Below are 14,560 nucleotides of genomic sequence, written 5' to 3'. Positions count from 1 at the left end.
TATTTTTATTCGAATTATGTAATTAGAGGTTTGTACATGTGACAACCAAATTCTGGGTAGTGTTGAGTCTTAATTAAAGTCTTCCGCTTATTTATTATCTTTTATTCTCGTATTTCTACTTCTCTATCGTTGTGGTTGGGTTAGGCTGACGTGTCCAGTGGGAAATGGACATGTGCCATCACATCCGGATTTGGGGTGTGACATTGACTTCAATTATCATATAATTTATTGTCGCTATTTTTCTTTTCTCTGTTTGTATTCAACGTGAATTCTTCACTATTGTATTTGTTTTTTATACTTGATATCACTCTCCAGATTCCACGATTTTGTTGTTGTAGTATTTTTATCTTTTACCCACTATGATTGTACATGAATCAAATTAACACTCTAAATAGTCTTTCGGCATAGCGATTGCATGTCGTGATTTGAATTCATGAGATAAAATCAACCTTTGGACATGCGATTTCTTTTCATGAGATGAAATCTCAAATTCTCCAAAAAATTTGATTTAAAAATTTCATATTTTATATTTTTCATATATAAAATTTGACCAAAAAGTTTATATTTTGTAAAAAAAAAAATCCACCATTTTATACCTACCAACCATCTATTTTATATGAACAACATTTATAGTTGATATTATTACTCTTACCAATGAGATAAAAATGATATTTTCAGAAATCAGATATTCACCTATACATCTGAGTATTAAAGGTTAAGAGAAGATAATATGCACCTGAGTATTTATTTTGTAGATGCATTCAAGGTAGACATACTTGAAGAATATGAAAAATAATGTTAGACTTGCTGCTGGATTTAGCAAAGATGAATAGTGCAAGTTCAAAACCCAAACAAAACATTGCTCTTGGGAAAGAATGTCAAGAAAAAAAATGGCTTGCACCTGAGCTGGTTATCGGTAATTTGCAGAAACTTTGTGGCAAATATCATGTATTAGCTGCTAAATAACGGAATCAATAAATTAGAAGTGGTTAGAATAATTTTTAAGACTGAAAATGTGCAGAATATGTGAAGTGTTTAATACCAGTCTATCATTGGTAACCATCTTGAGATTCCAATTGTTCATTTGAAATGGCTAAGTACTTCTTTTTCATCTCAACAGCTGTGATATCTGGAAGGCAGAAACAAATAGATTCAACTGTTACACGAAGACCCCAAGAGAATACTAGCTCGTCAAGGAAGAAGAAAATGCGGGTAAGACCCAGTTTGAATCATATACACTGTTGAGGAAAAGAACGAAATAATTTTGGACCAATGATTTCCAGATTCTTTGTGGATCAGTTGGAGAGAAGAAAAGCATAAGAAAATGTCCATTTGAACTTAGCACACAGAAAGAACTAATGTACTATATAAGATTTCAACTTGAATCTTTTTTTTTGGTAACCGTGGTGTCCGGGCCAGCTTATGCGCACAGTGCACCTTAACTAATTTCACGAGATACATGTCACCTCCGAACGAACAACAAGAAGTACCAATTAACTTTGTTGTCGATGAGCTAATGGGATCATCTTTGTTTCATGTCAATCAATAGCACCCCTTTGACTTGTTTACTTTCCTTCATATTAGTGGAAAGTTTTTATTCTTTTCTACCCCACAAGGGTAATCCAAAGATTCGTATACCAAAATGACCATTTTAAATTTGGACTGTCAGTCCTCTACTTGACTATTTTGGCAACAATTTCAACGCAAAAGCTTTTATAGTAGTAAAAATTGGCAAATAAATTATCAACTGGAAAATTGGAATCAGTATAACTTTACGTGACGGAAAGATAAAAGCAGAAAAATGAGGTGGAATTATAGACGATAACTAATTCAAAATTGAAACATTTTGATCTCACCTCGTACAGGATATATTGAGTTGTAGTGAACCTCGGCCCAAAAGCTCAAAAATATAACTGCAACAATGGGAGTTCATATACAAGAGTCATCCCAACTTTGTTAAAATTGAAGAGAAGCAACAATTAAGACCAATCTCAGATGAACTCCCTTTCATGATTATTCGACCAAGTAATGATGATAAGGATCAGTCAGAATTGTTTGATATATTCCAAGAGAAAAGGATGATCTCCCTTTTGAATTGCACAACAGGAATAAATGAATCCACCCACCACCCGAAAGAGACCAAAATATTTCTGTTCTTCATCAAGTTCGGGTAAAACTGTTCATTTGTTCTTTAAATCTTAAGCTTGAAACTAAAATTCCACAAGAAAAAACCAAGCCTAAACGAAAACATACTATTTTGTTTTGTTATTGTAGATACAAGTCTAGGAATCTTGACTTAACCATTAGACCATGGAGGCCAGTAGTACCATAACTCATATATTTAGAATGTTTTTTTTGAAATAAATCATATATTTAGAATGTTGATACAGCTAAGACACAACTCTAAATTCAAGGCAAGGCTAACATCACAGTTAAGGTTAACATAACTATTCAATGTTTTCTCCAATTTTCGCACTTGAGAAATCAGTAAAGTTCGGGTTCAATATTTGATTAGCCAATAGAATATATATGCATTGCAAAAGCAGATAACTGATGAATAAATCACTAGTTTTTCTAGACTGAGTAATCGATTAGGTGTGGTGGCCAAACCGATACAAATATTTGAGTACTAATGCGACTTCATAGGGATTACTTAGATGATAATATGTTCAAAGCTGCAGCTAGATCTAGCAACAAGAATAAGAACAAAAACAGATTTATGAACGAGAATACATCTTTTACCTCGTTCAGACTTTTGAATGGTGGGAAGTATCTCAATGTAGCAGGTATCTCTGAAAGATGTTATGACCAATATTTTGACACCATACTGCATTGAATAGTTGAGAAAGTCAGATAATTATAAATTTCTAGACTCTTCCAGCAAACTACAATCAAATACTGACTTTTTCATCAGAAAAAACAAACAAGCCCCAATAATTTGATTTCACTGAAGAAAATGGTGTTGTAATATTACGTTTGGGCATCACTGATAAACAACTAATAGAATCCAAACACCTCTTTGCAACACCCCAACATGATGTTCACAAAATGCACCATAAATGCACTAAGAAAAGAAATTATTCTGAACTTTCAACTGGTATTTGTTGATTAAACAAGAATGAAGAATGTGCCAATGGTGTTACGACGATATGCAGTTCTTGGGTCTTGGCTATTTTAATTATTAGGTGCAAGTCTTTTGAAAAGCTTCACCCCCTTGTGCTTAGCCTTGGATATGATTTGCCAGAATTTTAGAAGAGAAAAACGCTTAGAGTACCTCTCCTACCCCCCTCCAAATTGTCGCTCACCAGAGAACAAGAGGAAATAAAGGAACAATTAGGTGAAAGCACAGGCCAAAAACTTTACCGAATCAGAAGCTGCTTGTAGAGTTACATGATCACCCCACTCGCCGTCCCTGATTTCATTTACATAAAAGTAGCGATTTAAAGTAATCCATGCAATGATATTAATTCAGAAACAAAGTTGAAGAGATACTTTGACATCTTGTTCAGGTAATCATGATAGGCCATGGGAACATATCCGTCGTATATCTCTGGGCATGACTTGAGCTGATAATAAAAAAAAAAATGATATCATTATCGCGGAACAAGAATGACAAGGCGAGATTTGTTTATGTTATGATGTGAAGCTTTACGGACCTGATTAACAACTTGCTGTCTGACAAATTTGTGATGCTCAGGGGTGCGGTAAAATTGATCTGACAAAGCACGAAACTAGAACAATACATGTTCTACCAATCAGAAGTGAAAATGGAACAGTTAGGTGGGAACAACAGGACTGATTAAGATGATACCCCTTCAATCCCAACTGAATTTCAGTATTACTATTAATTTGAGATTCATACATGATACAACATGAAAAAAGTCTTTAAGAGGTTGTGGGTACTTGAGAAGGAAGGAATTCATAAAGGACATGCATGAAGGAGCAGTCAAAGTACAAGAAAATGGAAGGCAAAGGAATTTTCTAAAAATGTTGAATTACACCAGGTTTGCCTTCTGGTGTATTGTTTACCCTTATTATGTGTGAGTCGACCAATAATATAAATAGAATCGTGCCTGTTATTTGCAGATGATACTGTCCATGAAACAATGGAGGGACCCATCAGAAGTTGGATTTTTGGAGAGGCACTTTAGTGACTAAATGTTTAGGATAAATAGAACTAAAACAGAATATATGTATAGTTTAGCTCGTCTAAGAGGGTGAAGGTGAAGTTAGACAGAATTTAGCTTCTAATGCTGAACTAATAGCTAAACTGAATTTTCCAAGAAATGACACAATAGATACAAGAGAAGGGGGGAAAAGACACATGATAGATGCAGACATGACATGTAGAAAAAAGTAGGATGTTTGAAATGGAAGGTTGCAACCTGAGTATGCCCAACTTACTTCTAAAACTGAATTTTCCAGGAAATGACATGATAGATGCAGATATGATACATAAAATCAAAATAGGATGTTTGAAATGGATGGCTGCAACTCGAGTATTATATCATACAGAAATACTTGATCAAAGTAAAATATTGTAGAATTGTGGTGAGACCAACAATATTATATAAATGTAAATATTAGGTCTCTAAGGCGAACATATCCATAATCATCCTCGGACACAGAGAATCAGAGATATTAAGAAAGATATTCATTCCTCTAGTGTTAGACAAGTAAAAATAACCACATCTGACAAGTAGTGCACGTAGCATGCATAAAGGATAAATTAAGTGAAGGTTGCCACCCGCCTGGAATCAATATAAATAGCTAAGAATTGAAACAATGTAAGCAAAAGATTCCTGTAGGTGATACTATTTAGTTGGGATACAAGTTTAGTTATGTTGTTACACTTTTAGGTCTGATATTTGCTAATGATTTGGTTAAAGACTGATATGACAATGTAGAAGTGTAAGATTCAGAGAATCTCTAGCATATATTAGCAAAGTAGTATTGGAACGCTTTGAGCCCGAATAAGTTAAATGGTTACAGATGATTGGACATAGCAGGAGCTGATGTTCTTGGGATAGAGATGTAGTTGTTCGAATGATGAGCTTGAGATTTGATTGATTGTTGAAAGAACTTGAGATTCATGATGCAATTATTTTAGACTATTGACTTATGTCAACAGAAAAATATAGGGAGTATTCAGGAGGATCAAATATTAAATATAAGCTTAAACAAGGTGAGCATTCTTTTTAGTTAAATCCCTAAGAGAGGTTATTCTCATTTTCCTCTCCTCTTTTCTTCTTGTTATGTGAAGTTCTCAAAGTTACTAACTGATTACCAATTTGAGTATTCACTATTTCTCTACTTCTTAAATACATAATTTGCAACCTCATAATTGACCTAAGATAACCTCAGCTTTAACATCCCCGAACTGCATCACTTCTCCTTTTCTGATAAGGAGTTCATCACTTCTCGCATCAACTTTGACTAATGTTTAAGAAAAGACCTTTTTAGCATTTGTCTAGTGTAAGAAGACAGTGACATATGGATATCAAAGGTAAAAAATACAGACTTGTGTGAATTGAAGCACCGAAAACTAGAGCTTACGGGAAAAGTGGTGAAACCAAATCATGTTCCTATTATTCCAAACTTTTGTTTTTTTCAGGGCAGATATAGATATAACACTTTATTTTCTAGGCTGGTTCCAACTTCTAAATTTAAGATTTTATATTGCAACCGCATAGCATCCCAAAACCATGTGAGATGGCTTTCTTGGGTGGAGCTTCTTAACCAAATGTCAGATGCAATAGTCTTTCAGCGTCTATTCCACATTTCCTCCGTAGTGTATCTTATCATAAGTGCTTACATGATATTATCGTTACATAGCTTGTTAAAATTGGGATTAGAAGTTAGTAACTCCGATACAGAAGCTATTTTTATTTCACATACGAGGCAGTAAGTTCCCCTATTTGGACAATCTGAAAATAGTGTCTTGTTTCTTAAAATATTGAATATTTGTTGTTCCATTTTCCATTCTTTATCTACATTGTATAACTCAAGAAGTTTATAAAAATGAAAAGTTAGCCTTTTCGAACTTCTTTGACTCAAGTTATTACTTTCTTATGTCCAAAGAATTTGAAATACTAAACCTGCCCTCCTCTTTTGAGAACTGAACAAAACTACAGATATCCTTCAACTATCTAGTAAATAATTGTGCTAGGGAAGATTGTGACTTTTAATTGAAAAGAATTGAATGATGAATGTAGGAGAGCTGACCTGACAATTCCCATCACCTTGAACTTTAAATTCGACTAGTTCATAAACCTGTAATCTGTAGAAATAAACAAACTTCTGCACCTTAAACAAAAGAATGACAAAGAAGAGAAACAAGTAGGGAACACACTCACAAATTCTTCATACATACTCCCTCATTTCATTATATGTGATAGTATTTAACTAGACATGAAGTTTAAGAATTAAGAAATTCATTTGATGTATATAATAAATAATTGGATTACGGAAGAAAATATCAAAGTTGAGGTTACAAAGAGAGTAAACATCAAAATTAAAGTACGAAGAGCTTAATAAATTTAGATTCATGAATGTTGTGAAATCATATGGTGCAAATATTTTGGAACATCCAAAAACAGAAAAAGTGCCGTATAAATTAACTCAAAGTGAGTTAAATGAACCCCTTTGTTTAAAAAAGATGACAGAATACATGGGTCAAACAATCTACTTTTCAGTCTCAATTATAAAATCGAGTTCTTAATCTTTTTAAAAATAAAATTTACACAAAGAATTATGAAAAAGTTATGGTCAGAGAAAAAGTTGTATACTTTTCAAATGATAATAGAGCCATATAAAGCAGAACAGAGGGGAGTATTCCTTTCGGGTTTGTTCTTTTCCTATTATTTTCTCCTTTTTGATAGGTACTTAACATTATTTAATTTGTTTAAACTTAACAGCTGCAAGAATTATCCCTACCATCAAATAACACAAACTTAATTTTTCAAACAATAGAAAAACATGCAAAAAAAAGTAAAATAATGATGAATCCTTATGAAACAATATGATATTTATGTTTTACAGAAATATAATTTGTTGATCTGCATCTTTTCAAAAGTGGTGAGGTAAATTTATATTAAAAAAAACAATTGCTAGATTTATACAACCAGCATAGGGTTTGTAGATCTTTGAACTAAACATTCACATCTTCCATCAAAGAAATTGTATAATACCGGTCAAGAAGTCTTTGATGATCTAAGGTTGCCTCATCAATTGACGGTATTTCTCCATTGATTCTAGGGATGTGCTGCAAAGGCAAGTATAGAAGTTGCATGAGCATAAAGGCAAAGGTTTCAAGAGGCACAACTAAGTTGAGAGACAAAAACAAGTATATCTCTCAAGTGTCTACAGAGAATGAAGTTTAACAACAATGAGACATGTCTCCAACTACTTCTGGCACATGAATCCCGATATTTTCAGATGATTGTGTTGATCATGAAAAGGAGAACAATTGAAAATCTTAGTTGCTAACTCATTATACATATGGACATAGAATGCTTACAGGAATTGGAATCATCTGGTTCAATCGTTTCCCTACTTCACCATCAAGATTGTATTCATCCGTCAATTCAAGTGAATATGACCAGTCCTCCCCCGTATATGACTCTTCTCCTGGGCTAGAGCATGAAGTGGAAGCTCCATCATTAGTTTCTTCTTCATCACAGTTCTCTTCTCCTGAAAATTATAATATGAATAGTCAGAATAAATTAATCCAAGAACTATAATTATAAGGTTGGAAAAAGCAAACACTTCCAATACCAATATTGTAGTTTCCCATAGGTTGACTAAACCAGTCTTGTGGATAAAAATGTGTTTGTGTATGTTCTGCCATTTGATGGAGGATTGAAGGTGGTTCAGCGACAGAAAGCTGAGATAGTTCTTCCTGGAGACGCTGTGCATTGAAATTGTGATTTTCCTCATTGCCAGATTCTGTACTAAAATGATTACCTTTGAAGTAATGGTCCTGATAGTAATCTAAGCTGTTTTGGGGCATGGCACCACTATATGCGCAGTTAGAATATGGATCACTATCAAACAACTGAAGACCCCACCGGACAACATCTGGATCTTGCTCGTGCGTAATCATCTGAGCAGTTTTATTTATATCAGATAAAAGCATGCAACAATGAATACTGATGATTATTGCTGTGTAGCAGTTAAGAATGATAAAAAGAAAAAGCCCATTATCTGTGCTCCGGGACGCAGAACATCCATTTCCCTCCAAACCAACTTTAGTACTAGAACAGTGCAAAGAACTAATTTATCAATGTTTTTCTTTGTTTTTGTGATAAGTAATAAATACACTTGTATTTTCTTTTTCAAATGATCTAAAATGGAATCATCTAAAATTAAGTGTAACTCACACAATTGCATACAAGTGCCTGTAGTCTGTAGATTACAATAGCAATAAGGATTAAGGATCCGTTTCATAGTTAGTTAGGTACAAAATGAGAATTCACATTCAAGCTTTCTGAAGGGGCTGTGACCCATGAATTAGGTGTACCTACTTTTTCTGTGGTATTCATGTGGGGCCCTTAACAACATTCTTTGGTAATAGTCATACAAATCAGAAAGGCAGACTCTCTTTGAAAATCATCTCAGAATACCAGCGCCTATAGACAACACTTTTGAAGAAAAGAGAAAATGGCATATGAAATTAACGCAATGCAAGGTGTTTAACCGCACCTTGGCAAAATTCTTCCATGCGTATAATTTTAACCTGACAAACTTATGCAGATCTAAATTCAATAAACCACAAGTGTCCCTCTTTAATAGTTTAAACTTTTAAATGAGGCGGTCATGCAATTCAAATAAACTACCCAAACCTCTAAACTAGCTAATCAATGCTGAGGACGTTAGTATTTAGTAATTCCATTTTAGTCATTTATAACACACACAGATAGACAGAGCAATCTCCAGTTTAAGTTTACTGCACCATCCTTTCTTTTTCTTTCCCTTTGAAACCAGCTCGTAATTACTATTTACTTCAGGATAGTTTGTCAAATATCAACTGATCAAATGCCAAATACACAGATTTTGGTGACGAAGTGCCAATGGATCGTTCAGATTAAGCAGAAGAAAGAACGGAGGATAAGCAAATTAAAGACTAAAGTACATAACACAATTTCAATCAATCACAACAACCTATGATCAACTCTATCCATATTTCACCTACAAATAACCTCTCCATTTTCTTTCAGATTTGGCAATTACACATTCATATAGAATGCGCATGAAGCAACCCAAAACAGTACATACACATACAAAGAGCAAATTAAAGCCGCAATATGAATCAATCACAACAAATTTTGATCAACTCGATCCATTTTAAACAGCCTAATTACATACTTCTACAATAAATGAACAAAATCACTCATACTCATTGTTACTTCCCATGAGCACTCAGACTGAAGCACAAAAAACACATAGTTTTCTCTCTTCACAGAAAATCACAAAAAATGCTGGTTAAACTTGCAGTAGATTTCAGCCGATCCAAATGGCAACAGCTCCTTCAACTGAGGAAGAATGCCGTGAAAAGAAAAAACACAAAACAGTACAGACACATACATAGAGCAAATAAAATCCCCAATCTAAATCAATCACAACAAATTTTGATCAACTCGATCCATTTCAAATAGATTCTACAACAAATGAACAAAATCACTCATACTCATGTTACTTCACACATGAACACTCGGAATGCAGCACAAAAAACACTCAATTTCATCTATTCATAAAAAATCACAAAAATGCCCAATAAACTTACAGTTTGATTCTGGTCGATCCAAAATCACTCGTACTTGAGCACTCGGAATGAAACACAAACGAACTCTCAATTTCATCAATTCATAAAATCACAAAAAATGCATGAACTTATAACTGATTCCGGCTGATCCAAATTGCAACAACAGATGTACAAAATCACTCAGACTCATCGTTACTTCACACATGAAGACTTAGAATAACGCACAAAAACATTCAATTTCATCTATTAGTAAAAAATCACAAAAATGCTCATTAAACTTACATTTAATTCCGGCCAATCCAAATTACAACAGCTCATTCAACTGAGGAAGCATGCTGTGTAAGAAAAACAGTACATACACATATCTAAATCAATAACAACAAATTTCAATCAACTCGATCCATTTCAAAACTACAACAACTGAACAAAATCACTCATACTCATCATTAACAGTTCACACATGAACACTCAGAATGAAGCACAAAATACACTGAATTTCATCACAACAAATTTTAATCAACTCGATCCATTTCAAACAGATTCATCACCTGATGATTACACACTTCAACAACAAATGAACAAAATCACTCATACTCACCCTTACTTCACACATGAACACTTAGAATAAACCACATAAAAACACTCAATTTCATCTATTCGTAAAAAATCACAAAAATGCTCATTAAACTTACATTTAATTCCAGCCTATCCAAATTACAACAGCTCATTCAAATGAGGAAGAATGCTGTGTAAAAACAGTACATACACATATCTAAATCAATCACAACAAATTCTGATCAACTCGATCCATTTCAAACTGATTCATCACCTGATGTTTACACACTTCTACAACAAATGAACAAGATCACACATGAACACTCGTATTAAAGCACAAAAAACACACAATTTCATCTACACACAAAACACACAAAAATGCTCATTAAACTTACATTTTATTCCGGCCGATCCAAATTTCAACAGCTTATTCAACTGAGTACGAATACTGTTAAAAAAACAGTACACACACATTTCTAAATCAATCACATCAAATTCTGATCAACTCGATCCATTTCAAACAAATTCATCACCTGACGATTAAACACTTCTACAACGAATGAATAAAATCACTCATACTCATCGTTACTTCACACATGAACACTCATAATAAAGCACAAAAAACACACAATTTCATCTACACACAGAAAAATCACAAAAATGTTCATTAAACTTACATTTTATTCCGGCCGATCCAAATTACAGCAGCAAGTTCAACTGAGATAAAACAACCGTACTCGAGAAGCCACAAATAGCAATAGTAGTAATATATGGATGGGGAGGAATAGTTGATGATTGGGGAGAAGTGGAGAAGGACGGATGTCACGAGGTGAGAGAGGAGAGAGAGAGGAAATGGACAGTAAAAATGGAATCAAAATTCTGCGAATGCACCTCTTTCTGACTTCTCTTTCACTATATCAGTCCCTTCTTTTGGAGTTTTTCGGCTCCCATCCTCGCCGTTTATTCCTTTTCCTTTTTTTTTTTTTTTTAATTACAACGTCGTTTATTATTAAATTTATTTTTTCCCTATTTTTTCTTCATATAATTTAAAATAAGTAAATTTTTTAGAGTTTAAAAAAATTATCGACATTTTTTTCTTTCTATTCATCCTTTTTAAAAATGAGAATTTAATTTCTCGGAATTAAAAGAGCGATCAATTATTATTAACTATTTTATATATTTTTTTAAAATAGGAAAAATAGTGATATAATAATCGTCATCCCCCCTTTCATACGAAATGATTATGAGATTTATAGAAAATAGCTTTTAATTTATGTCTTTGAATATTTTTCATCGTAAAATATTAATGAGAATGAATAATGAATAGGAATAAAGTGAAAAATGGAAATGATGTTATTAATAGTTATCAAATAAAAATGAAAGAACTATATTCTAAACTAGTGTTTGATAAAATATTTTGAATATTTTAAATGTTTATTTGATAGTAGATTTTGAATCGGGGTTTTTAATCATAAATTTTGGATCAGACTTGAAAAACTTATCTTCAGATATCTGTTTGGTTATAGATTTTGAATTACATTTGAAAAAATTAGTTTAAATATTTGTTTGATCATAGACTTCGGATCAAACTTTAAAAACTTATTTTCAAATATTTGTTTGATAATAGATTTTAGATCAGACTTTGAAAACTCATCTTCAAATTTTTATTTAGTCATAGATTTTTTATTAGACTTTCTAACCTTATCTTTAGCTATTTGTTTGGTCATAGATTTTGGATCAAATGTTGAAAACTTATCTTTAAATATCTATTTGATCATATATTTTAAATTAAACTTAGAAAATTTACTTTTAAATGTCTATTTGATCATAGATTTTAGATCAGACATTGAAAATTTATCTTCAAATATATGTTTAGTAATAGATTTTGGATTAGACTTTGAAAATTTTACTTTAAATGTCTATTTGATTATAGAGTTAGAATCAAACTTTCAAAACTTTACTTCAAATATCTATCTGGTCATACACTTTGAAAATTTTACTTTAAATGTCTAGTTGGTCATAGATTTTGAATCAAATTTTGTAAACTTATCTTCAAATATCTATTTAGTCATAGATTTTGGATCAAACTTTAAAAACTTACCTTCACATATCTATTTGATCATAGATTTTGAATCACACTTTGAAAACTTATCTTCATACATCTGTCTGGTCATAGATTTTGAGTTAGACTTTGAAAATTTTACTTTAAATGTCTATTTGAGAGTCCGAAACCTAAATAAGCGACAAAAAGATAAAAGTGACCAAAATAAGCCATTATTCTAGTAAGTAACTAAAATAGGCTTAGTGGAAGAAAAAAATTCATTTTATGCAATATTCCAAACGTTTTCCGTTAGTCTAATAACGTGTATATTTTAATATATAACGAAACTATTGTTTACACTTTGTAAAGTGTAAGTTTTTCTTACAGTTTGTAAAGTGGAAGTTTTTCTTGCACTCTATAAAGTGGAAGAAAAAAATTTGTTTTACAAAGAGGAATATTTTTCAAGTATTGTTATAGGAGAACGTTGTTGACTATAGGCTCCTTCCTAACATAGATTTAAGTATTGTTAACTTGATTTGATCTATGCAGTCATTTTGAACCCTCAAAAAGTCGGTCAACGATTCGTCATTATAGATAATCCACTCTTCAAAATTTACTTGTCCTTGTGATAAAAATGAAGTGGGGTATTTTTTTACTATAATCAAATTATAATCAGTACTATTTATACCCATTATTTTATAAATTGATGAAAAAAATTGATGATATCGGATATTAATTTAATATTTTGCATTGTATTTGGGATGACACTTATAATAAATGGTATTTTCGTCATATATAATTTCGTCATCCCAATAAATCGAAACTCTAACTTTTGGTTCAGAAGACATCTTTTTGTGATTAGAAATGAAGAAAAAATAGAAGACTAAAGATGTTGAAGGGCAATGTTTTAACGTCCTTAAATAGAGGTTGGAGGAGTTTTCAAAATAAAAAAATAAAAATACATAATGTAATAATTTTTCCGTTTTTATGATATGTCAAATCAATATAATTGTATGACAAACACTGCAAAAGCTTCATAAAGAGATGCAATTTAATGCAAAATGTGAAAAATATTCTTCTTTATAAAACATATTTTTTTCTTCCACTTTATAAAGTGTAAGAAAAACTTTCACTTTACAAAGTGTAAGAAAAACTTTCACTTTACAAAATGTAAAATATAGTTCCGTTATATATTAAAATATATACGTTATGAGACTAACGGAAAACGTTTAAAATATCGCATAAAACGGAATTTTTTCTTTCACTAAGCCTATTTTAGTTACTTACTAGAATAATGGCTTATTTTGATATATATATATTATTATTATTTTTATTTTTTTATTTTTTATTTTTTTGGCTTATTTAGATTTCAGACTCTATTTGATCATAGATTTTAAACAAGACTTTGAAAACTTATCTTCAACCATTTGTTGATTATAGATTGGATCAGACTTTAAAAACTTATCTTCATCATAGATTTTAGATTAGACTTTGAAAACTTATCTTCAACTATTTATTTGGTCATAAATTTTCAATCAAATTTTAAAAAGTTATTTTCAAATATTTGTTTGATCATAAATTTTGAATTAAATCTTAAACAACTATCTTTAAAAGAAAATCAACGAAGGCCATAAAGTATAGCTTTTGAAATTATTAAAAAAGATGCTTATTTATTTATTCTTTCATAATCAAGTTATTCGGGTCATCATAATAATATTAATTTAATTTAACATGATAAAAATTTATATAACGAGTTATCCTTTTTTAAAAATAAATAAATAATATTTTTAATGTCTACTTGTATTCACTTTCTATTTACAGGTACGGATACCGTGTTTTATCATGATATTGTCGGGAGCTAGAAATGGCTGCCGTTAAATTTCCATATTTTATTTTTCATTTTTTCCCTCAAGAAAGCACAATATAGTACTACACATCTATTTTTAATTAAGTAGGTTTTTAATGATATTAAAAAATATATATATGATTTTAAGTTAAGTTGAAAATATATATATAAAAATAAAATTATATTTGAATATATATTTCACTTTGAAATTTATTGAAGTTTTGTAAGAGATTTCATTTTTACTTAAGAGCTTATGTATTTATATTTCTAAATTTTCCTTTTATTTAAGAAAAGCAATAAAAGAAAGAGTGGGGGTGGGGTGGGGTGGGGGGGGGGATGTATTACTCTATATAAT

The 14,560-nt window shown here is 31.5% G+C and overlaps 1 protein-coding gene across 4 annotated transcripts; it reads right to left on the bottom strand.

The window, feature by feature from the left end:
• Nucleotides 1–633: 633 nt before the first annotated feature.
• On the bottom strand, nt 634–11,248 carry LOC102593727 (OTU domain-containing protein DDB_G0284757-like). Of its 4 annotated transcripts, none has more exons than XM_015315227.1 (13): nt 10,996–11,248; nt 10,046–10,098; nt 7,777–8,104; nt 7,520–7,692; nt 7,191–7,264; nt 6,226–6,280; nt 3,657–3,731; nt 3,493–3,566; nt 3,364–3,412; nt 2,743–2,827; nt 1,857–1,913; nt 1,043–1,129; nt 634–955 (listed from the first exon to the last, which is right to left on the bottom strand). In XM_015315227.1, exons 2-12 carry the CDS (start codon nt 10,079–10,081, stop codon nt 1,050–1,052), a joined length of 1,086 nt encoding a protein of 361 aa, XP_015170713.1. In that variant the 5' UTR covers nt 10,082–10,098; nt 10,996–11,248; the 3' UTR covers nt 634–955; nt 1,043–1,049. The 4 variants fall into 4 exon arrangements, with proteins under 4 accessions (XP_015170713.1, XP_015170706.1, XP_006340209.1 ...); XM_015315220.1 differs by having other exon boundaries at nt 634–958; nt 10,996–11,247; XM_006340147.2 differs by lacking the exon at nt 10,046–10,098 and having other exon boundaries at nt 656–958; nt 10,996–11,244.
• Between the last annotated feature and the right edge of the window lie 3,312 nt (nt 11,249–14,560).

The sequence above is a fragment of the Solanum tuberosum genome, unplaced genomic scaffold, assembly GCF_000226075.1.
Source record: "Solanum tuberosum cultivar DM 1-3 516 R44 unplaced genomic scaffold, SolTub_3.0 scf00017, whole genome shotgun sequence".
NCBI lineage: Eukaryota > Viridiplantae > Streptophyta > Magnoliopsida > Solanales > Solanaceae > Solanum > Solanum tuberosum.
The sequence above is the reverse complement of the archived record's forward strand: the minus strand, read 5'-3'. Positions and strand labels throughout refer to the sequence as shown.